The sequence below is a fragment of the Lissotriton vulgaris genome, chromosome 7 (assembly GCF_964263255.1).
Source record: "Lissotriton vulgaris chromosome 7, aLisVul1.2, whole genome shotgun sequence".
Classification (NCBI taxonomy): Eukaryota; Metazoa; Chordata; class Amphibia; order Caudata; family Salamandridae; genus Lissotriton; species Lissotriton vulgaris.
In genome coordinates, this window is record NC_141695.1 from 1,755,991,942 (window position 1) to 1,756,018,772 (window position 26,831).

General features: G+C 44.0%; 1 protein-coding gene across 1 annotated transcript in view; it reads left to right on the forward strand.

The window, feature by feature from the left end:
• Nucleotides 1-26,831, forward strand: part of LOC147706591 (cell adhesion molecule CEACAM1-like) — a 261,490-nt gene that overhangs the window by 133,238 nt on the left and 101,421 nt on the right. Inside the window, exon 4 of the mRNA XM_086933082.1 lies at nucleotides 25,713-25,994. Coding sequence (XP_086789208.1) covers nucleotides 25,713-25,994 — 282 coding nt within the window. The remainder of the gene's footprint in view (nucleotides 1-25,712; nucleotides 25,995-26,831) is intronic.

The window sequence follows — 26,831 nt, forward strand, 5'->3', positions numbered from 1 at the left end:
TATTGCCCTCAGGGCCTGTAAGAGCGAATCAACCCAAGAGGTAGTGGTTTCAGTCTCCAAATTTATTTTTGATCCTGGGCCGTTAGACAGAAAGAATTTTGGAAACTTTAATTGCTCTTATTTTGAAACCTTGAGTTATGCTAATTCATGTACATTACTACTCAGTGATTTTTAAACTATTTCATTTCATGAATTTTAATCAGCCATAACTTTTTTATCCATGTCTCATTTACGTAAAATCCTGCAATCAATGTATGTAATTATTGAAATGGATGGCAAATTGTTTTATTTGTTGTGTGACGATGAGTTAATTTTTTTGAGCTGTCAATTAACTTTGAAACTTAGAATTTCGCACGCCAATAATGCACTGATGGAAACCACACCTGAGACACCCAAAATGAAGTTGCAAACACTAATTGACATGTGTCTATTCTTACTTTCGGAATACCTCTCTTTATCATAGCAAATGGAGGAAAAGAATAGGCTCTCATCCCCTTCCAAATCTGCTGAAACGTATACACTGCAGACGCCCCTGGATCTAGAATCCAATTGAAAAAGTTCTCTATTTGGGATGTCAATCTGCTTGAAATGAGATCCACCTCTAGAGGTCCAATCTCTCCTCTATCTTCCTGATAAATAACTGATTCTGCTTCCTATTCCTGAAATCCTTAAGTTTTGTGAATTCCAGTCTGCTACCATGCTCAGTTATGTGGGTAAATTCTCTGCATGCACCTTTATCTTGTGCTCCAAACAAATGCACCACATTTCCGTTGCTAATTCTTTTAGACCACAGGATCTGCTTCCTCCTAGGCAATTGAAATTTGCCACAGGTGACACATTGTCCATCTTCATTACCACTGTATGACTCTTCAAAATCTATTTGAAGCTTCTCAAGGCATTCTATCCTGCAGACAATTCCAAACAATTTAGGCGACACATCCTGTCTTCTCCTGACCACAATCCACCTGCCTGTAAATGCCCTAACCATGACCCCCAGCCTCTCAAGCTGGCATCTGATTCCAAAACAAAATCCAGGAAACATACAAACATTGCCCAACCATTCCAAGATTCCAATTGTACAGACACAAATTCAACTCTTCCTTCACCTCCTTATTCAACACTACTCTGTTTTCATACTATTGACCTTTTCTCAAAGCATCTCCTTTCATCCTCTGCAATGCACAATAATGCAATGGGTCTGGAAAACTTAATTACATTGAAGATGATAATAATCCAACCATCAGTGCCAAGTCAACATGTCTTTCTTTAAATATGCAAGATCTCCTTCCTTATCATTCTTACTTTCCTCTCTGGTAGCTGTAGCACAACCTCAATAGTATCTACCTGAGAACCTGACAACTCTACCTGTCTAGCAGAAGTCAAGATTGACTTCTCCATGTTTATCAAGAATTCCAATTCTTCCAAAAGGATCCTCACCAAAAGTAACTGACTCCTTCATTCTTCTCAATCTTGAGACATTATCAAAATGTCATCCAAGTAAACTAGTAACCGGATGCCTCATTCCCTTCAACATTTAATCACTGCTGAAATCACCTTTTTGAAACACCATGGAGCAGAAGACAAGCCAAAAGGTAAACACTGAAAATGAAACAATTGCTTCCTTCACCTGAACTGCAAAAATGCTTGCTTTCCTCCCCCATAGAATAGTAAAATAGACATCTTTCAGGTCTAACTTCACTAACCAATTGATCTTTAACAACATATCTCTCAACAAATGGATTCCATCCATCTTGAAATGCCTATATACTAAAAATGTGTTGAATTCCCTCAGATTCATTACTGGTCTGCCATCCTTTCTCATTTTTCTTTCCCAACGGCAGAGCAGAGTGTGTAAGTAATTTCTGACATTTTAGTGTACCTTCCTCTATTTCACCTTTTTGCTTCCTGGAATCAACTTTTTAATCTACTATAGATTTTTTCTCCTCTGTTAAACTTAATTCTCTTTGTTCCGTTTCCTGATGTGGTTGTACCAAAACCTCTTTTTCATAACCTTGTTTAATTTTTTAGAACCCACAGGTCTTGGATATTTTTTTTCCATGCCTTCGCATAGTCTCTTAAAGTCCCCCTACTTGTCCTTGGAGAAAAGCAATATGTTCCCATACTCACCTTGTAATCCAAATAATTTTGACCTCATTCACAAGTGAATCTTCCTCTTCCTGAACCTTTCTCCTCTTCCTCTGCTACGGTAGAAACTCTGATAGGCTTGAGAGCCCCTCTCATACCCTCTGCCCTGGTACTTGTATTGGGAGCTCAGCACTCCTCAGACGGTCGATAGTCCCCTTTTACTGGCCCTACCAAAAATAATTCTTCTGAACACCTTCCTCATATTTAACTGCTCCTTTTCGAGGGCAATAAAAATAGAGACATACTTGCCCCAACTTTATACCAAGCCTGCGGCAACAGAAGGCCTTTTACAACCTCGCTTGGCTCTTTCTCAGCCATATCACCTAACTTCGGCCCAATCTTCATTAATATGGCTTTCCTCCTCTCAGTCATTAATTCTGCATTCAAATTCCCTTATAAAATGATAGCTGTCTTACTCCAACCATGCAATAAATCTAGATTAGCAAATGACTTATTGACATGAGACTCCTCTACCATGTCCAAGATCCTTGCCAAAGGACCTAAAACATGAAGTACCTTGTCTTGACACTGCTTCAAGGACCTTTCAAGACCTTTGCGAGCATCAAGTACAAGCCTGAATAAAAAACTAACCATCTCAGGATCTAAGTTCGGTGTGCAACATGCCTTTTTGTCTATTCCTGGCCGTAGGCACTCTCTTCTTAAAATGTCTTACTTTCTTCTCTGAGGGTTTTCTTATCCATTCTTATATAACCTTGCTTACGTGAGACATTGGCCTCCAGTCGCGACTTCTACGGTGCCTAATTTCATACACAGAAAACATCTAATTTCCTAAGGGTTTTTTCACAACCACATTAAAAGTTGCACCCTTAACATCTTCTACCTTAGTACAGAACTCATGATCCTGGTGTATATGACAATTATTTTCTTTACATTTTTTACTATCATTGCCCTGAGAGCCTTGACCCAACTCCATCCAACTAAAAATCCTCATCTGTGGGTTGCTCAGGACACCCTTCCTCTGTATGCCACATAGGACTACTTTCTATTTGATGGAGTTAAATCCATAATTTCCTTTGTTTGTCTTAGCAGACCTTTCAATATGTTTTTTTTTAAAATTTCTTTTGACCTTTCTTAACACTGATCTCTTCTTCCTCAGATGAGGAGAAACATTAATCCCCAGGCCAAAATGTCCTTTCTTTTATTTTAATAGACTATCAAAGTCTATTTCACCTGACTTCTTATTTCCTTATGTATTATTTTCCTTATAACCTCTTTACTCAAATTAGACCCAGCAAACTCCATTCCATCTCCTTGCTCAGTCTCCATAACTTATCTAAAAGTTCTATTTTACTGACAACCTAAACGTATCCAAACATATCCAAACTAAAGTACACTACAAAACAAACCTATAACTGAATTTTTCAAATAAAATCCTTTCCTCAAACCTTACGATTCCTTACGCTGGTCAAAACTGCCATCTTTAACCAAACACCATTAACTAATGGGCGCCTAAGCTCGCGAGATCACGAGATCGCGAGCCACTGCCTCACTTCCTCTATTTCACTGTTTCTCTTAGCACGCTCGGCTCGTGCTGTGGAAGCTGATGTGGCTTGAGTATATGCACATCAACATCTTGCGCTCCTGCTCAAAAGCAGCTCGAGCCTCCCTTGTGGGATTCTTTTGAAAAACAACTGGGCCTTGTGAACACTTGTGCCTAACCAGCAGCTGGTATTGTAATCCACTAGCATAAAGCCCATCACTTCAAAAGTGAAAGTGGTACACAATCTTGCGGGAAATGAGATTTTGATCTCTTATCTGATCACCTAGATACCTATCTCATTTGTCCCTTTTTGGATCGGTTATTGACTGTCATTGAGTAAAAGGCAAACCCACATAGGTTAAATCAACCCCATAGACTGACGCAACTCTAAAGAACCACTTACAACTGTAAAAGTTTAAAGGTTTATTATAAAACCAAAATCAATTGCAAATACAAGCACCTCAGTATAAGGTTCAACAGGTATACAGGTACAAGAAGGAACATAAATTCCCTAAGAAACCTCAATCTACAGAAGAAAACAATCAAAACTAATTCAAAAATCAATAAGTTGAATATCATTGACACAAAGTGAAGCTGAAGCGTCATTTACAGAAAAAAATATGAAACAGGTTAAACTGTCCCTACTCTATGCTAGATGACATCCCTACTCAGCAAGTTATTTACCTAAAAAGGTGTCAGCCGTTGGACTCCCGAAGAAGTTCACACTCTCTTAGTCTAAGATGGAAACCTATGTCGCATAGCAGTACCCTTTCTGCCTACCCATCCGCTCTCTAAGGGTCCTCAGGCCATCTGCTCTCTCTTCTCCCCGGGGTGCTGTCCCTAATACAAAATCACAGTATGGGTGGAACGCCCCTTTGAGACGCCCACCACGTACACATTTCACGTGGTCCTGCTTCTGTTTTTTTCCATAGTTTCGTTTCTTTGAATCGTCTGTTAAGTTGACCTTGCTTCCCAGGCGCCGTCTCCATCGTGCTGGTACCCCCATGACATTCCGGTCGACTCCTCCGGACCAGAGCCTATCTCCTCAAACAGAGCTCTATTCATTACATTTGTGATTGGTACCCCCTCGCACCTGGAAACAGACACTTCGAAACAGGGCCCCAAATTCCAAGCATCCCTTATCTCACTAGGCCGTAAAACTTCGACCAGCATTGGCAATTTAATTTAACGAGACTTTCGACTCTTGGCTCGCACGTGCAGATCAAAGCTATCCCCCTATCTCTCCAAGCCCACTAAATTATATGCAGTGGACTGCACTCTGTGAACTCTTACTTCGTTAGCTTAAAATAACATGTGAACACACCACTCTATAATTATACAAAACTCTTCTATAAGATATGACTTTAACACACACATATATGTAAAATAAGCAAATCATTGAGTAATATCGGATCCATGTTACATGAAAGATACAATGGTATACTTTCGTTCTTACACAGTGCTATGTGGTCTGCACGTTTCTTCATTTTACATTTCATCCCTTTCTCCGTTTAATAACTGCATACATGAATTCTGTTTAGCACGTTCTAATGTTCCTAAGCGTTTTCACACAATTCTACATTAGCCCACTATGTATACGGGCTTTCCTAATTCTAATACACACTCTCGAGTAAATACAGATACATTTTCTCACTCCTTAGGTTACATAAGCTAACTTTACGCAACAGGCTTGTAAATATGATGCGGACATAATTTTCATTCAAATTGCGCTCTCTCAGTTCCCCCCTTTGATGACCTCTAGGGGTCATCACTAATATCTCAATTTGAATGTCACACCGAACTGGTTGCAAGACTCCCCCTTTTTATTGTTTCTAGAGCTCTCAAGCTCCTATATTGATGGTCTTGTAAAGCAGCTAATCTCCTTTCTTGCTCTCTCATGGACCTTTGCAACCGGTTTGATCTATACCATTTGTACATTCTCACTAAACCCCACAATATGATTATGCAAATCAATATTATGAAGATAGGCTTCAGGATATACCAAACAAAGCTTTTCCCGAGATTGACCTACTTTTTCCCACACATTTACTTTTGTTAAGTCTTCGATTTCTTCGTGTATCCTAGTAATATTCTGTATAGCCTTCTCAAGAGGCTTGGAATTGTCTGGAATGTAAGTGCAACATTCCTGGACCTTCAAAGCCTTACAGACTCCGCCCTTTTTTGCTAGCAGAACATCTAAAGCAAGACGGTTCTGAAGAACCATTGCCCTAATCGATTGCATCTCTCCTTCCACTAGCATCAATGACCTTGCAGTACTGGCAGACAATCTATCTACAACTGTAGCTAATCTCCTGATCTTAACATCATTAAGTATCAAACCTAAAAGAGGAAACATGGCTCCAAATACGTCTCCAACTACCTCAGCATCTCCTACATCCCTTTTCCCTCTTGCCGAAGCCTTTCCCTCTATGATCTCTAAATCCTTTGCATGGTATATTTTGGGGAAGACAATTGCCAAATAACATGAACCATACCAATTGTCAGGCAATTTTACATAGGCATTTCTTCCACATACAAAATATACATTAGGAATCACTTGCATCCCTTTCATGAAATCTTTCGTGTAATATTCTAACCGAAAGGCATGTTCACAACTAACTTCACCTACAAATACACTCTCATAATATGTCTTGCTTCAAGTCAAACATAACTTTCCTTTCTGTGTTCTATCTAGAGCTATTGGACCATTACTGCCCTTCTCCTTGTGTGTCTTTTCCTCTTCGGTCCAATCTGTTTTCCATTGTCCTGACATTTTCAGAATCTTCTGCCTCCTGTAACGGTCATCAACTTGTCCAATGAACTTTTTCTCAATCTCTGACACTTTGCAAGTCAGATTATTTCGGCGTGCATATGAAGTATCTAATGTATCCCAAGGAAGAAAGAATTTAGCTAATCTATCTTCTTTTTTGTAGTAGTCCCACTTATTCATTTGCTTATAATTCGGGACTTCAGGCAGTACCGAATCATAATTTGAAAAGTAGTACTCAAACCCTTCTCGACCATAAAATATACTGAGCAATAAACTACATGTTATCCCATATGTCAATGGAAGATGATGATACCTGATGCCTTCATCTACGGAAGCCGGCAGTTGCATGCAGACATAACAATCTTTGGCCTCCATGGCATCAATATACTCGTACAATAACTTGGCATATGCATTTGTTCTAAAATTTCCCTGCGACTCATCTATGTGTAACCTACGGGCTTCAGCTGCCAGTAACGCCTTTTCACGTATCACATTGCTCTCATCCTTCTTTCCAACAAGAGCAGGTTTCAAAGTCGTCACAGGCTTTACATCTGTTGTCTCAGTTACACTTGCATGTCCCACTATGTATGATACAGTAACTACTATGATTATGAGAGAAATTACTACTGCTATAAGTGTGCCTACTATGCATTTTGCCCTGCGGTTTGGACTGCCAGTCTCCATGTTATCAGACAGCGTAGTTCTTCCTTTTCGAGGAGAAAAAAAAAATCCCTTTGAGGTCTTCACTCAGTTTATTTGATTTCTCAGTCTGTGAAGCACTCTTAACCAACAAAGTCTCTTTTCAACAAAGTCTTTTATTTCCAGCAACAGACAACCCTAGCCCTTCTCCGTCCTCTTAATGAAATCCCTAATTTTCTTCTTCTTTCCACTAGGCGCTAGGTTATCTTCTTTCTTACTGGCTTAATTACAAAGTCTTTATGTATCTACAATGATTCTAGTGCCAGCAGCTCTAATGGCATATTCCACCAGTTCTAAACGAAGGATGGTTTCTTCATGTGCTGGTACTGGATGACCCAAGGTTGGAAATTCTAATCTATTCAGCACCAGGTCCTTGATCCGACTTAGGTACAGGGGAACGGGGAGTGTGAATGTCAGTAACCCCTCAGTTTTGATTCCAGGTGTCAACAGCCGTACTTTCACCGTTACAATGGGATCGAGATTGGTCACCTGCACTTCCCTCACCCTCCCGGATCTCTGTCCCCAAGACATCTGCTGCTAGGTAGGTCCACTCAGGGGTGGCGTATCTTCTGCAGGGCACACGTACCCTCCTTGATCTTCTCAGACTCTCGGAGCCTGAGTCAGTTGCACCTTCGTCTAGATCTGAGTCTTCAGAAATCGGGACAAGGGTTCTTTCTGGATTTGCTCCCAGGCTTGACCTTCTCCTTCTTTCCGGCCAGCTAGCTTCTCCACTCCTTGTCCTCCTGCTCCTTGTTCTTGCACTCGTCTCTTGACCACTTACAGCTTGGTCAGTGTCTGACTCGAACTCCCAGCTGCTTTCTCCTTCGGAAGCGGCTTCAGTTTCACTGGTGTATTGACCGTCCTCAGCCTGGTCAGACACGGTTTCAGCCTCTTCAATCACCTCTACAGCTTGACTTTCCCCCTCTGTGGCTTCTCCGCTTTCAGCTGGATTTTCATCCGAGAGAGGAGCTGTTTCTTCCAGAGGTGCTGGAACTCTTCGGGTGTGTGAGGCGTGGATCCAGTTGGGCAAGCCTCCACACTTTACTGCAGTGTTCGTGACCAATATGACTTGGAATGGTCCACGCCAGCGCACGTCTAGACAGTTCTTCCTGACGTGTTTCTTCACCAGGACCCAGTCCCCCGGACACAGGTCATGGCACAGGTCCTGAGCTGATGGAACCTCTGCAGCCTGCACCTGAAGGGACACAGAAGGAATGGCGTCAGATAGTCCCTTGCAATAGTCCAGGATCAAATCATCTGTGATGTTCAACAGTGCTGCAGTTGGAACCGATGGCAATCTCATAGCCCTCCCCATTAGCACCTCGTGTGGGGAGAGACCTGTCCTTCTATCTGGTGTGCTACATATGCTCATAAGGACCAGTGGAAGTGCATCAGGCCAGCTCAAGGATGTCGATGAACAAACTTTGGCGAGTCTGGATTTAATGGTGCTGTTGATTTGCTCTACAATCCCCGAAGCTTCTGGTCGATAACTACAGTGCAGCTTCTGGTCTATACTTAGGGCTGAACATAGCATCTTCACTATTTCGCTGTTGAAATGTGTTCCTCTATCTGATTCCAAAGAGGCCGGCACCCCAAACTGCGGTATCAATTCTCTAAGCAACAGTTTTGCTACTGTAAGTGTGTCGCACCTACGTGTGGGGTAAGCCTCAACCCATCTGGAAAATATACAGACAATCACTAGGACGTATCTGAGTCGATTGCACTTGGGCATTTCAATAAAATCCAGCTGCATTCTATTGAAAGGCCCCCCAGACCTCCCTATGTGGCTCAATGTGACTGGTGTTCTCTTTCCTACATTCAGTTGTTGACAAATCACACAACGCTGACATACTGCTTCTGCCGCTACTCTAAACTTTGGGTTGTACCACGTTTGTCTGAATACCCTTACCATGGCATCCCTACCTATGTGTGCTGGTCCATGCAATCTCCTTGCCATTGGACTAACGAGTTCGTTTGGTAACACTGCCCTCCCATCTGCAGAGATCCAAAAATCCATCTCACTCTTGGTACACCCAGCTGTCTCCCATGCCTTTTTCTCAAAATCAGGTGCATTCTCTTGGATACATTTCAGTTCATCCCACGTGTCTACAGTTTCTAACAACATAGTCAATTCAGTCCTTTCCTGTATTCCCCCCACTTCTACCTCCGTGAGAGAATACCCCTGTTCCGCACAGTAACGTGCAACTTCATCCGCATACCTATTGCCTTGCGACACAAAGTCAGTATTTTTTGTGTGCGCGGTACATTTAACAACTGCAATAGCTGCTGGACCTTGTAGTGCTTCTAACAATAATCTCACGAACTCTCCATTCCTAATAGGAGAACCTGAGGAAGTCATGTAACCTCTTTGAGACCATAACTGCCCATAGTCATGGACTACCCCGAAACCATACTGGCTATCGGTGTAAATGGTGACTCGAATTTTATTGCCTGCCAAACAGGCACGGGTCAAAGCAATGATTTCGGCTACCTGAGCGGAATGTACTCCTTCCAGGCAGGCGGCTTCCACAACTCCGGTAATGGTACAAACTGCATATGCTGCTCTCAGCTGACCAATATCGTCTCTTACGCATGAACCATCAACAAAGAATATTTCATCGGGGTCAGTCAATGGCTCATCTACGATATCTGGTCTTGGTTTGGTGCATAGTTCAGTCACATCAAGGCAGTCATGATCTGTACAAACTTCATCATCAATATCATTTGGAAGTGGCATCAAAGTGGCAGGATTCAAAACAGAGCATCTTTTTAGGGTCACATTCTCAGCAGCCAATATGACTTGCTCATAGCGAGTGAGCCTACTATTCGTCAGATGCTGTGTCTTGGTCCTGGTCATTAACAATTCTACAGAATGCGGTACATACACCACTAACTGGTGTCCCATGACTACGTTTTCACACCTCTCAATGCTGACACCCGTTGCAGCAACGGATTTGAGACATCCGGGCAACGCTGCGGCTACTGGATCTAAGGTAGCCGAGAAGTATGCGACTGGTCTACGGGCATTTCCGTGTATCTGAGCCAAAACTGACAAAGCACAGCCTTCTCTTTCACAGCAATAAAGCAAGAATGGTTTCTCGTAATCAGGCATTCCTAAAGCCGGGGCACGACACAAGTCCTCCCTCAGCTGCAAAAACGCCATCAAACAATCTTTGTCCCATGGTACCGGATCGCTCACCCCCTTGTGCGTCAGTTTCTGTAAAGGTTTTGCCTTCAATGAAAAGTTGGCTATCCACTGCCGGCAATAACCGACCATTCCTAGAAACATCCTGACTTCTCTTTGTGTTGTGGGCGCACTCATTTTCATGATCGCCTCTATTCTGTCTGGAGACACCTTCCGTTTCCCCTTTTCAATCCTATGGCCCAAGTATTGCACTTCTGTCAGACAATACTGCAATTTACTTGGGGACACCTTGTGTCCGTTCTCGGCCAAGTGATTTAGTAAGGTGATGGTGTCTATTTTGCAAGCTTCCTCAGTTTCTGACGCCACAAGTAGGTCGTCTATGTACTGAACCAGAACCGAGTTCATGGGCAGTACTAGACTTTCAAGATTTTTCTTCAACAGCTGGTTAAAAATCGATGGGCTTTCTGTATACCCCTGGGGAATACGACACCATGTTAAAACGCGATTCTCCAGCTTAAAAGCGAAAAGATATTGGCTTTCCTCAGCTAAGGGGATGGAAAAGAAGGCCTGGCACAGGTCTATCACCGTGAACCATTAGCTTGGAATGGTATCTGGAACAGTATCACTGATGGATTCGGTACCACTGGACAACATGAAACAACTATATTATTAATCTTTCGAAGATCCTGCACTATTCTGTATTTCCCACTAGGCTTCTGCAAACCCATAATCGGGGAGTTACATGGACTCCCCACGATCTCCTTCAGTATTCCCTGTTTAATCATGGATTCGATCACAGGCTTTATTCCTGCAATCGTCTCCGGGTTCAACTTGTATTGGGGTGTTCTTGGATACTCAGCATTTGGTTTTACCATGATCTTTACTGGCTCTACCCCTTTGATCAGTCCAATTTCTTCTCCAGTGAAATCCCACACTTCAGGTGACACCGCACCTCTCAAGTCGCATGGAAGCTCCTCCACCGTTAAGGTAGGGTATAGCTCCACACATACCTGTGAGTTTGCAACCTTAAAATCGGCATCATCATCATTAGTCTGCACTTCTACTCCTTGAGGTGTGCAATATATTGTACAATTTAGTTTACATAACAGATCTCTCCCTAACAAACACACAGGACTGGAATCACAGATCACAAACTGGTGTTCATCACTGTATTTCCCTATCTTCACCGACACTGGTTCTGTCAGAGGATTCGTCATTCTCCTATTTGCGACTCCTACCACCTGGATCGTCTCTCCTGACATTGGCAGACCTGGGACCACCGCCGATCTTAGAGTGGACCGAGTGGCCCCCGTATCCACCAAAAAGGTCGTAGGACATCCGGCCACCTCAGCCTCCACATATGGTCCTCTCTGGTCTACCTCCAGGGCTGCACCTAGGGTACAGTCTTCTTCTCTATTCACTCGTTGTCCCGTAAGGGGATCAACATAGTAGCATTCCTCTCCTCCTACGAACAGTGGCAGTTGTCTATAGGTTTTCCCCCCATTTGCAATACGAGGCGGTTGAGGGAACTGAGCTCGAGGAGTCTGAGTCCCCCCTTTGATAAACTTTCCCTTCGGTATCGCTGTTCCTTTCCCCAGACTGTTCTGAACATCGTCCTCCTCCGGTTCTAATTCCCCCGTCTCGACATTATAGGGACACTCGCGTTTCCAATGTCCCACCTCGTTACACTGGTGGCACCTCGTTGTCTTTTTCAGTGTCGCGATATCTACCCTAGGTCTCTGTTTTTCCTCATCGTCTTTACTTTGATTATTCTGCTTTTTCCCTAGGGTTCCTGTTCCCTGTTGCCGCTGTCCACCCTTTCCAGCTGACTGCATCTGTACCAACATCAGCTTCTCCTTAAGTTTCTTTGCTTTCGAGTCTATTTCATCGCTGCAGTACCTTGCATATCTCAGGATTTCATCTAAGGGTTTGTTTTGCCAACAAATCAAATGCTGTTGGATCATTAAGCTAATGTCAGGTCTCAAACCCAGGACGAATTTCGACACAAACTGTCCTATGTCTTTAGGATCCATCACATCCAACCCACTGTACTGTTTGAATGCTTTCAGCAATCTCTCATAATACTCGTGGACAGTCTCTTTAGGTTCCTGAGTGGTTCGATCTATTTTAACCCAGTCTATGTCCTGCAATGGCACCTTCTCTTTCAACCATGCCATTACCCTCTCATACTTTTCCATGACTTTCTCTGATGGTCCATTCGTCAGGGCATCCCTATCCGGTTCACAGATGGGCCATTCAACACTGAGCTTACATGCCGTCCACAAATCCCCTGGTACTACAATGTCAAACAGGGTGTTCAAATCGACCCACAGCACTTTAGAGATCTTCACGAACCTCTCTACCTGTTTGTACCACTCTACGGGATTTTCCCTCAGCTTAGGGAAGGAATTGGTAAATGCCGCTAGATCCCCCCTACTCCAGGGCACATGCACGTAGTTTCCATTCGCGATTTCTCGCAAGGGGAAAGCTTCCATCCGCGGTGGCCCTCCCTCTGGGGACATTCCAATTGTACTCCTTCTGACGGTCCCCCTCTTGGACCATCTTTCCTCCCATTTATCCAAATCCCTCCACGTTCTTATACCCAGGATCAGTTCCTTTATGTGTATTTTCAGCCCAATCGTCCTACGTTCATCTAGATCCTGATCCGTGCAATTCAGCCTATGGTTACCCTGTAAGGCTTTTGTTCTTGATAAGTCTATCATATACCTGGTTGCCAACTCAGATAGTTTTTCATGGACTGACCTCGCTTTCCGAGTAACATCCTTAGCCATAAACAGTACCTGATCCTGTTCATATAGGTCGATCCTTTCCATTGGCAATGTGCCATCTATTATTTCATCTAGATCTGATTTTAGACTGGTTACATCGAGCCTTTTCGCCTTTATCTCAGCTCTCAGTACCTCACTCCTAGGTGGTCCATTTATATCCCTCTCGTTCCAACTCCGAGTCCTACGTCTAGGCACAGGTGAGCTATGAGGAGTCCTCCTTGATTCCCTTTGTTCCCACCTTTCTAAATCCCAGGCTTTTCCATCTTCACTAGGTGTATGATGGAACAATGTCCTATTTCCCACCACTCCATTCGGTCTCTTCGGCTCTGTCTCTCTAGATGTAAGATAGGATCCCCCGTTATGTTCTAAGTCACCGCAATTCCCTTGCTGTCTGGTGTCACTCAGTAACCGATAAGGTCCCTCACAGCCCTCCATGTTCCCGCGATCCCGTCCGTGATCACCGGACACATGGTGAGACCTTTTGCGACTCCCCATACTCCCGTGATTCCAATGTTGCACATTTTCACCCGGTGTATGGTGAGTGCACCTGTAACTATTTCGGTACTCCTGTGTTCTTCGTTCTCCCTCACTAAGGCTGGGGCGAGGCACCCCCCCACATCCTGCACTCTTGTCTTCACACATTTGTCTATTGCCACCGATGGTATGGCAAGTGTCTCTTCTACTTTCTTGACTCCCTCCATCCCACTCCGGACTGCTTTCGTCAGCTCCGCAGTGAGAGAGGATCCTGTTATCTTGGCCTCTCCATTCGGCTTCCGTTTCTATTCTTTTATTCTGAGTCTCTACAGCAGCGTCCCATTCTTTCAAGTATTCCCTTAACTCCTTAAAGGATTTCGGTCATGGTCCCCTCAGATCCATCTGTCCTCTCTGGCCCCCCCTGTTCTATTAAGGGATCCGTTACTGAATCCAATGGGGTACTCCGACTCCTTGGTCCTAGCAACTGCCTTTGGGAATTAATCGTATTGTTCCTGCTTTCCATCTCTGCTCTTTCCCTGTCCCAGCGTGCCTGTCCCTCCTCCTGAGCTCTCTCTGGGTTGTAGATTGACACTACAGGACCTATGGTAACAGGTACTTGTAAAGCATCCGGCAGTTGATACGACCTTGCACACTCCGTTTCTGGCACCTTCTGTACCACAAACCTTCCTACTACTCTCTGTACTGGACTAGGTTGAGGTATTTCCTCACCTTTCTTGGGTTCCCACTCTGATATGGGGAGCGGTCTATATTCCCCCTTCCTAGCCCCGTCCCCCTGCTGTAGTTCGGGACGTTCGGCCTCTGTATTGTACGGAGGTGGCCTGTCTGATAATAGCCTATCTATCAGACTATCATCCGTCTCGCTCTCCTCATCCTCTTCTGGAGGTTTCTTTTCTCCCGTAACCTCTAGCACTGGGTACAGCTTGTCTGCGTCTATTCTCTGTACTCTCCACTTTTTAGCCTCATCATCCCATTTAGCATCCTGTACTGCTCTTACCGATCTTCTCACTCTTTCTTGGCGCCTGTTCAGGCTCCGGTCGTACGCCGCCCTGAACCATGCATTGAGGGCTTCGAACTGTGTTGGCCTAGGTAGAGGTCTCGTTGCGAGCATTACCGCTTTCAGCTGGTTCAATGCTTCTAACCTAAACGTCCCGTATCTCGGGAACGTCAGTTCCTCATTTCCCTCTGTTAACTTGCTCCACTCGGAGATCCACAGTATCGAGTGTAACCCAACATTCACAGCCATGTAATAAGCTGGTGTGCCCTCCGGTGGGGCCTCTTCCCCCGCATACGAGTTCCCTCTCTCTCTCTTAAAGATCGCCCTTAGACATTTAAAACACTTCATTTTCAAGAATCTACGATTTTCCTTAATTCTCTTCCCTATTTACTTCCCGATGGCGAACCACCAATCCCTGCGCGGCTCTCGCTAATCAGCCTATCCCAGCGCGGTTCTACACCAACCAGCCAATCCCAGCGCGGCTCGCTCTGACGTCACTCGTCCCCTTTTGCAGCAGTTCCCCTCCTTTCTCAGCTCGTCTCCCGGTCATGCATGCGTCTCATTCATACACCGAAAAATGACTACTTCCGACCAAGCGATCACTTTTCTTGACTGTACGTCCACAGTCTAACTGTAATTGTCACCTCAACTGACGAAACGTCTTTCACAAACGTTCAGACGATCGCCTTCTGATAGGTTGCTTACACACAGTAAACGTCCGACCAGCGTCCGTTACTCATACACTCACTCTTACGTTCCCCCTATCACGGTCCTTCGGGCGATCAATGGTACCTCATGACCCCCTTCACAACGGTAGACAATTACTCTGGATGTCCGATACACCCGAACCACTCAAGCCCTTCTCTGGGCTTAAGATTTTCTCCGGTTGCGCGCGCTCACAACCGTCTCACAATCACACTACAGGCATTCGACTCCGCTTGACATTACAACACAGGTACAACACAAAACACCGCAAATCTGGCAACGCATGACCCTTATACTCACTCTCGACCGACTCTGCTGCTTTTTCTCTCTCGCACCATCAGCACCTTCTTCAGCAGGTAGCTCTTCTTCTGGTCGTCGATGACTAGGGGCCTTGGGGTAATCTAGACCTAACCTAGGTCGCCTTCCTCAAGAAGCCAACCATCTTTCTCTGCTACCAACTGCGGGAAATGAGATTTTGATCTCTTATCTGATCACCTAGATACCTATCTCATTTGTCCCTTTTTGGATCGGTTATTGACTGTCATTGAGTAAAAGGCAAACCCACATAGGTTAAATCAACCCCATAGACTGACGCAACTCTAAAGAACCACTTACAACTGTAAAAGTTTAAAGGTTTATTATAAAACCAAAATCAATTGCAAATACAAGCACCTCAGTATAAGGTTCAACAGGTATACAGGTACAAGAAGGAACATAAATTCCCTAAGAAACCTCAATCTACAGAATAAAACAATCAAAACTAATTCAAAAATCAATAAGTTGAATATCATTGACACAAAGTGAAGCTGAAGCGTCATTTACAGAAAAAAATATGAAACAGGTTAAACTGTCCCTACTCTATGCTAGATGACATCCCTACTCAGCAAGTTCTTTACCTAAAAAGGTGTAAGCCGTTGGACTCCCGAAGAAGTTCACACTCTCTTAGTCTAAGATGGAAACCTATGTCGCATAGCAGTACCCTTTCTGCCTACCCATCCGCTCTCTAAGGGTCCTCAGGCCATCTGCTCTCTCTTCTCCCCGGGGTGCTGTCCCTAATACAAAATCACAGTATGGGTGGAACGCCCCTTTGAGACGCCCACCACGTACACATTTCACGTGGTCCTGCTTCTGTTTTTTTCCATAGTTTCGTTTCTTTGAATCGTCTGTTAAGTTGACATTGCTTCCCAGGCGCCGTCTCCATCGTGCTGGTACCCCCATGACATTCCGGTCGACTCCTCCGGACCAGAGCCTATCTCCTCAAACAGAGCTCTATTCATTACATTTGTGATTGGTACCCCCCTCGCACCTGGAAACAGACACTTCGAAACAGGGCCCCAAATTCCAAGCATCCCTTATCTCACTAGGCCGTAAAACTTCGACCAGCATTGGCAATTTAATTTAACGAGACTTTCGACTCTTGGCTCGCACGTGCAGATCAAAGCTATCCCCCTATCTCTCCAAGCCCACTAAATTATATGCAGTGGACTGCACTCTGTGAACTCTTACTTCGTTAGCTTAAAATAACATGTGAACACACCACTCTATAATTATACAAAACTCTTCTATAAGATATGACTTTAACACACACATATATGTAAAATAAGCAAATCATTGAGTAATATCGGATCCATGTTACATGAAAGATACAATGGTATACTTTCGTTCTTACACAGTGCTATGTGGTCTGCACGTTTCTTCATTTTACATTTCATCCCTTTCTCCGTTTAATAACTGCATACATGAATTCTGTTTAGCACGTTCTAATGTTCCTAAGCGTTTTCACACAATTCTACATTAGCCCACTATGTATACGGGCTTTCCTAATTCTAATACACACTCTCGAGTAAATACAGATACATTTTCTCACTCCTTAGGTTACATAAGCTAACTTTACGCAACAGGCTTGTAAATATGATGCGGACATAATTTTCATTCAAATTGCGCTCTCTCAATCTCAAAGTAATATGTACCAGTTCATGTACGCCACTGTAATATCTTGTTAACCTAAATAATTTACTATCTCTCCTCAAAACTGGAACGCTGTATTATCTAAAAATTATTCCCAAAAATAAATTACTTATGTTAGCCACACCATGCTACTTAAGACATACATTGCTTCTGAACCTTAGAAGTTCAACATACATGCAAATACTTTATTTGAAAAACCCTTTACTCATGATACTTATCTTTCTCAGGAGCAGCATTTAAAAGAGGAAGAGTGTTCAAGGCCCAGAATATTTAGAGATGATAGTGTTCTGGTTCAAGATTGTGTTTTATTGTCTGTAAATTCTTTAAAGTTGCTGCTGGAGTGGCAATTAAAAGATTAATGCATAAGGCCAAAGCACCCCCCTGCCCACACCCAGTTAGCTGAGAGCGTGGCTTGGCATGGCTTGATTCATAGGGCAGGCTAGAACGACAGTGACTCGCTCTGTGAAACATGCTGCCTGTGCAGGCAGCATCGCCAATAGCATGTTGCGAGACCTGTTCAAGGAGTGGGACCTCAGGAAAATTGCCCTATGTCCCCCACACCCATCCAAGAGTGGTGAACATGCTCTATGGAGCATGGTTTATTTCACAATATTTGAGATACATGTATTCTTGGGGAAGATTCCTGAGCCCAAAGCAGCAAAGTACTGAAAAATGTTGAAGAAAAAGATAAGTAGTGTCAAGTGCTCAGTCCTCTTGTTTTTAATTTTGGGGTAGAAAGACACTCGTAAAACAGATTTTTAGATCATATCCATAAAATATAAAATTTTAATATAAGTTTGACAGTTTAACAAAGGGAGTACTCATACATAGAAGTTGACGAATGTTAATTAATGTCACCCAATCTAGAGAAGTCATAATTAGGAAACTGTACAAACAGTGAACCGCAGTACTCTTGAATGCTTTCCAGCGCAAGATATGGACCCCGCTGGTGAAGCACTCCATGCTAGGCAGGTGAATGTTGATCATCCTATAGGAGGACATTAATGTATAGTAATTCCAAGGTAGGTTTGACTGTTTCTTGTAGGAGCTCTGTGCCTGTTCAGTCAAAATATACTTTTATTTGATTCATTAAAAAAATCATAAAAGGATGGACAACCATCATAAAACGCAGTGCTTTAGAATATACATTTTTAAAAACCTAAAAAGACTTAGGGCCATATGTATCAAAATAGCATTTGCGATTCTCAAATAGCAATTTTTTGCGAATCGCTATTTGAGAATCCCAAAATGGTATGTATGTAGAAATCAGCTTCGTTTTAGCGATTTCTTAAGATTCCTTAATTGCGATTAGCAAATTGCTAATCGCAATTAAGGAATAATTTTCCATTCATTTCTATGGGCCAGGAGGCCCATAGGAATGAAGGGGAAATTTGCGATTAGCAATTTGCTAATCGCAAATTGAGAATATTCGCAAGGGTGCAGGGGTGTCCAAAGGACACCCTGCTGCACCCCTGAAAATGACATGTGTGCGCATATGGCGCACATACATGCCCTAAGGGCAGATATGAGCGTCATATGACACCTTTTCTTTTTAAAAAAATTGCTTTTTGAAAGGAATTCGCAACTTACCACCAACTTGAAGTTGGTGGTAATTTGCGATTCCTTAGGGACAATTAGCAATATTTTTTTGCAGGATACATTGCATTTAAGGAATCGCACATTGTGCGATTCCTTAAATGCAATCGCAAAATAAGGAATCGCAAATTGTGCGATTCCTTATTTTGAACCACATTTGCTTCATATATACCATATTGAGAATTCGCATTCGCAAAGGCCGAAATTCAACGAATTTCGGCCTTTGTGAATGCGAATTTCAATGATACATATGCCCCTTAAGGTCGATGTCACAATAAGGAGATGCTTATTATTTTAAAAATAATGACGAATATAAGAATGCATTTGGGAAAAATTTGCTAATTAGTTGGCTGCTTGGCAGAGTCGCATTTTGCCAGTTCTTTTGCTGCGATTTTCCATAGTGTTATGGCTCTGCAGGACAGGGGAATCTGTTCCTGTTGTATGTTTATGTCTGTTTATTGAAATCATGAAACAACCCTTTAACGCCTCTCCCTCACTCTGTAGTGTGTTAGCTGCCTGTGCTGTACCTGCCCAGTACGTGAGAGAGAATGGAGTGATGATCCTTCTGCGACTGCCGCCCGTCCTTTACTTACACCTGGTGTTAGCGTAGGTTGTGTTGAAGCTGTCCATGTTGTGCCTCTGTCTTGTGAGACTTGGTATAAAATTTTCCACTTCACACAAGAAATATCGATCAGCAGTGCTGATGCTTGCGCATGAAAGATCGAAACCTCACAAAATATGTGATCTGAGTTTACTTTGGTTTTACAAGTCAAACGAGCATTTTTTACAGGGAGTAGGCAACTTTGTAAATGTTAAAACCTAGCTGACAAGTGGTTCCACGTCATGTATGATACATCTGGCCAACTTTGACATTTTACAGCACGTTGCAAGCTGGGGTTTTGAGCCCATAATGAAACTGTTAATCACTTCGATGCTGATGACGAGCTCAGCTCGTCATGAGGCTTACTTGCTGTGTGCTGATAACAAGCTGAGCTCGTCATGTAACGCAGTAATTTTAAAAATGCTGCACACAGCGGGAAAAGCCGCCGCAGCGATGCGGTTAAAACCAAAACCCCATGATGCAACGTGCAGCGGATTGGAAAGATTGTTTAACGTATTTACTGGGCAGAGAGAGTTGCAGCAGCTAATCCTGTCAAGAGGCACAGAGAAAGGACTAATAATGACTGTCATCCCTGAGGGAGACCGATTGACTTGCAGGGCAAAGTGGACGGATGGCTGACCACTCTGCTATGCTTGCCAAGACGTATTGCCAGAGACCCCTACCCTACTGTTGGCTACCTCAGACACTCCAGAGCTCTCAGGTGCAGCTAGACGCCCTGCAGGCTTATGGAATAGGCAGGCACCCTTGGATCCACCAGGCATCTCTCTAGAGACCTCATACCTTAACACACTGGTTATCAGCCCGACCCCCATAGACAGTATCAATCATAACTATGTGACGACTAGTCTTAATAATCAAATGAGTTAAAAAGAATCCCCACTGTTTTCGATGATCTCATGGAATGTGGCGGGCATTAAGAACAAGATGTTGCTCCCGCATTGGAATGAGTTCATGGACAACTTTAATATATGCCTATTCCAAGAGACCTGGAGCATTGCCCACGCATTCAAGACTAGCTTTAAGCGCTCCTTCCATCATCTCCTTATATTTGCTTTGTTCGCCCTAAGCTGGCAGGGTATGACCAGACGTGGGTCCCTTGCTCACTTTGCCACTGGATTCAAGCTATCCTGGATGATGACGGCTGATTAGCCAGAAACAGGTCCTAGGATGCTTGTTTCCGGTGCCAGGGAAGACACGGCTTGGCAGTTCGGGCTGGACTGTTCCCATGAGGCACAGGGGGTGAATGTTTGCATTGTCCAGCATTCCGTCCATCAACTGTTTCTATTGCATATGTCACCCTAAGTGGGACGGGTATGCCCAGACGTGGGTCCCGTGCTCACTACACCACTGAATTCAAGCTAGCCTGGCTGATGAAGGGTGATGCCCTGAAACCCGTCCCACAATGCTTGTTTCCGGTCCAGGGAGGACCTGGCTTGGCAGTTCGGGCTGGACTGTTCCCATGAGGCACAGGATCAGATTGATTAGCATATGGCTGGGTCCAAACTGGGGTGGTGTGGTGAGAAAAAGAATGATGGACTTAACCAAGATCCTTGTGACTGGGGGTGAATGTTTGCATTGTTCAGAATTCCGTCCATCAACTTGTTTTTTTGTTGATGGAGGGTGTTACCCAGAAACTGGTCCTAGCAAGCTTGTTTCCAGTTCTGGGAAGACCTGGCTCGGCAGTTTGGGCTGGGCTGTTCCCATGAGGCACAGGGTCAAGACTGATCTGCATAAGGCTGGGTTCAAACTAGGGTATTGAAGTGAGCTACAGAACAATGATGAATTCAACCCAGATCTGTAACTAGGGGTGAGTGTCTAATAATGTCAGCACTCCGTCCATCATCTCCTTGTGTTTGCTTTGTTTGCCCTAAGTTGGCAGGGTATGCCCACACATGGGTCCCTTGCTCACTTTGCCCCTGGATTCATGCTAGCCTGCCTAATAAAGGGTGTTACCCAGAAACTAGTCCCAGGATGCTTGTTTCTGGTTCAGGGAAGGCATGGCTTGGCAGTTCGGGCTGAACTGTTTCCATGAGGCGCAGGGTCAAGACTGATTTGCATATAGCTGGGTCTGAACTGAGGTGGTGAAGTGGCTAAAGAATGATGATGGACTCAACCCAGATATGTGACTGGGGTGAGTGTCTATTAATTTTTAGCACTCCGTCCATCATCATCTTGTGTTTGCTTTTGTGTACCAGCAATTGAAAACAAAATGGGAGTCTTATTGTGGGTTAAGCTTGGCCTTTGCAGAAATATCTCTTAGCTACTTGGAATAACCCAGATATTATGGGAATTCGCCTCAATGGACTCACAAACTTCCATTGACATCTTCATTGTCCATGTGAGAGGTACTAGAGGGGGTAGACACTCAGCCACTAGCACATCACTGGAGGAATATCTGAATGCGAGAAAACCTTTTCTCCCCCTAATAAAAGCTGGGGATTCTAACATAACCTTTGAACCTCTAGATGGGAATGACATCAAGGAAGTATTGTATGAAGAAAAAAGAAGTGGTGGTCCCACCAGTGGACTTGAAGCCTGTCAAAAAGTCGACCCAAATAGTGCTGCAAGTTAGAGCTACGCCCCTGGAGCTTGGCCTTAGGGCAGTGAATGGCAGGACCAAATAGGATAGGCTTGGGGCTAACACCTTTAACAGACTAGGGAGGCAAAGCCACAGCCATTACATCCTGCTGGATCTGAGGCTGTGGTACTTAGTAGAACATAAGGTGGATGGTGACACAATACAAAGTGATCATAAACCCCTTTGCCTCACAATGCAACCTTTATGGGACTCTCCAGTAGTTCTGCCAAACTTCCAGGAGCTGGTTACAAAAGAAGTGTCCCCAACAAATGATAGGAACTGCCTTAAGTGGCATAATTTAGGTACTGACCAGGACAAATTAAGGAGTATTTCGGACTGATCTAGCAATTGCCACCACTGAGTTTGCGGCATTGAAGGTAACAGCAGAAGGGAGGCTTGCAGCTACAGGGCTCCCTGGCTATTTTTTCACCCAGCTGAACCACTGTTTCACAGCTGATAAACCCATCAAACATATGATGTCCAAGAAGAATAAGATGCAGACCTGGTACAACAAGGCGTGTAGGCACTCTAGACATCTATTAGTACAAGCAGTCAAAACCAGGGATTTTGTGGGCATAATAAATTTGAGGAAGGCCTGTAAACTTGAACTCTGGAGAGCAAAGCGGGACTGGGACGAAGCTAGGTGGCAGTCCCCTAAGGTTGCATGCCAAATTCGAGACAGCAACAAATTCTGGTCGTTGCTGTCTCGGGTGCTAAATCAGGGCATATCGAATTAGAAAACCATATTTCAACTGATGTCTGGTTCACTCATTTTTCTACCCTACACACCGACCAAGAATCACCCAAGCAATTGGCTGTGCAACCCAGAAGTTACCCTACAACTAATGAGGCCGTTTTTTCTATGGAAGATAATACGTCTGCAATGAGCACTACAGCTCTGTCTAAAGCACCAGGGCCCGATGAAATATCAGACGATCTTTTCCTTTGAGACACCCCTGGCTGGACACAATATATGTACATACTATTTAATTTTATTGCTGAAGGTGCCCCCATCCCAGGCTCTTGGAAAGCTGCAGAAGTCGTACCAATATTTTAAAAAGGTGATAAGTCCTCCCCTAGTATTTAAAGGCCAATCAGCCTTATTGGTGCAATGCAGAAGACGTTTAGCATGGTGCGCTTGAATAAAATCCAGCTATGGGCCAGTGATAATAGTATCTTATCAAACACAAGGAGATGATGGACAGAGCCCTGAAACTTTTCAGACACAAACCCCAGTCACAGAAATGGGTTGAATCCATCACCGTTCTTTAGCTCACTCTGTCACCCCAGTTCAGTCACAGCTATATGCAAATCAGTCTGACCCTGTGCCTCATGGGAACAGTCCAGACCGAACTGCTGAGCGAGGTCTTTCCTGGATTGGAATCAAGCATCCAGGGACCGGTTTTGGGGTTACATTCCTCATTGGCCAGGCTACCTTAAATCCAGTGGCTAAGTGAGCAAGAGATACACGTCTGGACACACCCTGCTAACCTAGGGCGAACAAAGCAATATCTTATCCCCGTACCAAGCAGGGTTTAGAGAGAAAACAGGTACTTTAGACCAAGTGTTCCATTTTCCCCTTTGCTGGAAAACAGTCCTATTTGGGAAAGGCAGCCTGTATGTCGCATTTATAGACCTTAAGACGGCGTTGGATCTTGTAACTAGGCACAAACTGTGGCAAACCCTTAGAGACCTGGGTTTGTTGGATGAAGTTATAGTTTTACTTATTCATGTGCACAAAGGAAATTCTGCCAGGGTGCAATGGGGCTCCAAGGCCAACTCACAGACCCAACCTCTGTTACCAAGGGTGCGTGACAAGGCTGCGTTTTGGCCCCAACACTTTCCTCACTGTTCATTACCAGCGTGGTTCGATTTCTTAGTGCATACCAGAGGATGCTCCTATGCAAGGCTAGGAAAAGGTAGTCACGCTTCTTTTTGCAGATGATACCCTGCTGGTATCTAAAACACCTGGAGTGCTTCAACAGTTGCTAGATATGTTCCAGGATTTCTGTGATACTAAAGGCTTAATAATCAATACACCAAAAACCAAATGTATGACCCAGAACCCTCATAAATCTTTCAGGGATGCCCGAGGCTTGTAGGCATTCAGCTTGAAAGGGTCAGTGATTTTGATTATCTGGGTCTAAAGATAGCAGAAAACGTGCCCTGGAAATCCAACATTATCAAGATGGTTCTGGAGCATAGACAGCTGTTTGGGGCCCCAGGGAAAGAGCATTGATCGTCCCACAGCCAACAGATAGCCCCTGCACTTCAGGTATATGATGCTAAAGTGGTGAGCTCTGTGACATATGGTGCAGAACTGTGGGGCTTGGATCGTGTAGAGGAGCTAAGTATCCATGATTGTAAGTTCTTAAGAGGCCTAGGGATGCTACCCCAGAGTACTCCCCTTCTTTTCCTTATGTTAGACTTGAGCAGACACTCCCTTGCCTCTAAATTAAGATTAGACCCTTTATTATTATGGTTTACGATCAAGACAACCCCTGAACTAATGCCGTAAGCTCGTGCTTTAGAGGATTTTAAATGTAAGGACACAGCCAACAGAATCAGCTGGCTGAGTGGAGTTCAGAATCTGCTTATAGCGGTCGGGATGGGGGAGGCATCCATCCATCTTGTTGCCCCGGAAATGTGGCGTGAAGACCGCCTACTGGGGGTGAGTGATCCGGGAGGAATTGAAATAGGCTAAGGGGCAGCTTACTCTTCATTTTATGGCTCATAAGTTAAATTGTTCTCTGGAAGGTTATGTTCATTTTATAGAACACCTGGGGGATAGGAGACTATATACTCAGTTCAGGTGTGGTACACTGCCTCTGAATGTATTTACTAGTATTTGAAATTGTAGAAACAAAGCTATCCTTAGTTGTCTGGGTTGTAAAATCCATCAAGAAACCCTACCCCACTTAATGTTCACGTGTCCCAATTTGTAAGATAATAAGAACAGATGACTATTGGATTACACTGAAAATCCTTAAGACAGATGCTAGGCCATTATGTGCTTGTGTGGTGGCGACATTTGGGGCATTAGGGGTAGAGCTCAGAGGGCGATTAAAAAGTGACGTTTTCTCTAGGCCATAGTAGTGTTAAAATCCTCTTGTAAATGGTGTCCTCCTGGGGCTGATTACGTGGAATTGTGCACCCCGGCACTTTGATGTTACTACTACAGACCATTACTGTTTTACTGCATTTGATTAATTTATATTTGATACATTTTATTATGGTCTCGCTGTTTTTAAAATATCCATTTGGTTCCTTGTATATAGTTTCTACTGATCGCCATTGGAACAAAGGAATTGATGTGGAAAGCTAATGACCTTTTCTGTTTAGTAAGTGAACTTGATGTCGAAATTAATTATGAGGATAATATGATGACTGTCACCCTTCTTCGTGAAACCACCCTCGGGTTTGTGTGGTTTAGGTGGCTGGCTGGCTGGGTTTCACCCCTCCTCCCCCTGTGATGCGCCTTGCATTAAAGAAGAGCGGCACATGCTGCCCCGCGAGGGCCCCAGCGCCATTTATTATTCAGTCGCATATGTACAATAGCAATTCCAAGCTTCAACATGTTTACATTCATGCCAGTGAACACTTTGTAAAACTTTATGAAAGATGACTATGTCACACATGCATTTAAAATGTATATTTTTTTTAATGTTTGCTGCTAATTTTAAATTTAAACTTTATGTCTTCCAGAAAACCTTTCCACACCGTCCCTGGTCAATATTTCAGGATTGGACTATGATGGATATAATATGACCCTGAAGTGTGAGGACGGGAACCAGACAGTGGAGAGTTACCTGTTCCTTAAAGATGACAAGAACCTCACCTGTGACCAGCACCGCCTCATCTGTGCTGAAACCAGCCCCTTCCTGCACTTCCAGCCAATAAGGAGATCCGACAGTGGGACCTACACCTGTAGAATATACAACCCCGTCAGCAGCAACACCAGCCGCCCCCTGGAGATCAGGGTGAAAGGTGAGGCGTGTTTTAAAATTGTATGATGCCGTGTCACCTCGCTCTTACTTCTTGTGTAATGGTGATTTATCATTATTTTGAGCTGAAAGTAACTGCTTTGCGTTGGTTTATCTGTGTCCTAACATGATATCTAAATGAGTGGGTGGAACTCGCGGAGTTTCACTCTGTGGAATTCCGCAGAGTTACGTATTAACTCCGCAACATTACGTGGAGTTCGGCCAATGGGTGGTAAATAATAATGTTGCACTACTCGCTCTGCAATTTAGCACCAGTTGAGCTCGCATTTCTGGAACCTTGCAAGAAAAGATTCTGCAACGAGGCAATTGGCAGAACTGTGAGTTTCAAGTGTAATACAAAGTAGGCAAATGTCATCAGTTCTGAATGCAGAATGAAACTTCCCACCCCCCCCTAGTTTTCTCACTTTTAGACAGACTGAGCCGGGCTGACTGTAGAGTAGTCATGGCCGCTTGAATTTTGAGTACACCCGAAATTATGCCCTTAGCTTCTTTCCTTTCAAGTGACCAGCGCAACTGGTTGGTGACTTCATTCCCTTGGGAGAATTTGGTAAAACTGCACTGTTACAACCTGAGAAAAAAACACAAAGAGGGTTGAGGCAATAATCCTGCACCGGTCACTCAAAGTGGCTTAACAGTATGGTAATGGTGCTAAAAAACCAGGAAGTGCACCTCTCTCCACTTCCTATTCTGTGCGCAAAGGTTTTTTGTTTTTTTTGCAAGCTTTACGCACAGATGCTGAGATCATTGCTGTTGGCCCCCCTGCCTATCAATACTACCGTCTGCATTATCTTCATCGTACTAAGATGATTACCTTGGCACT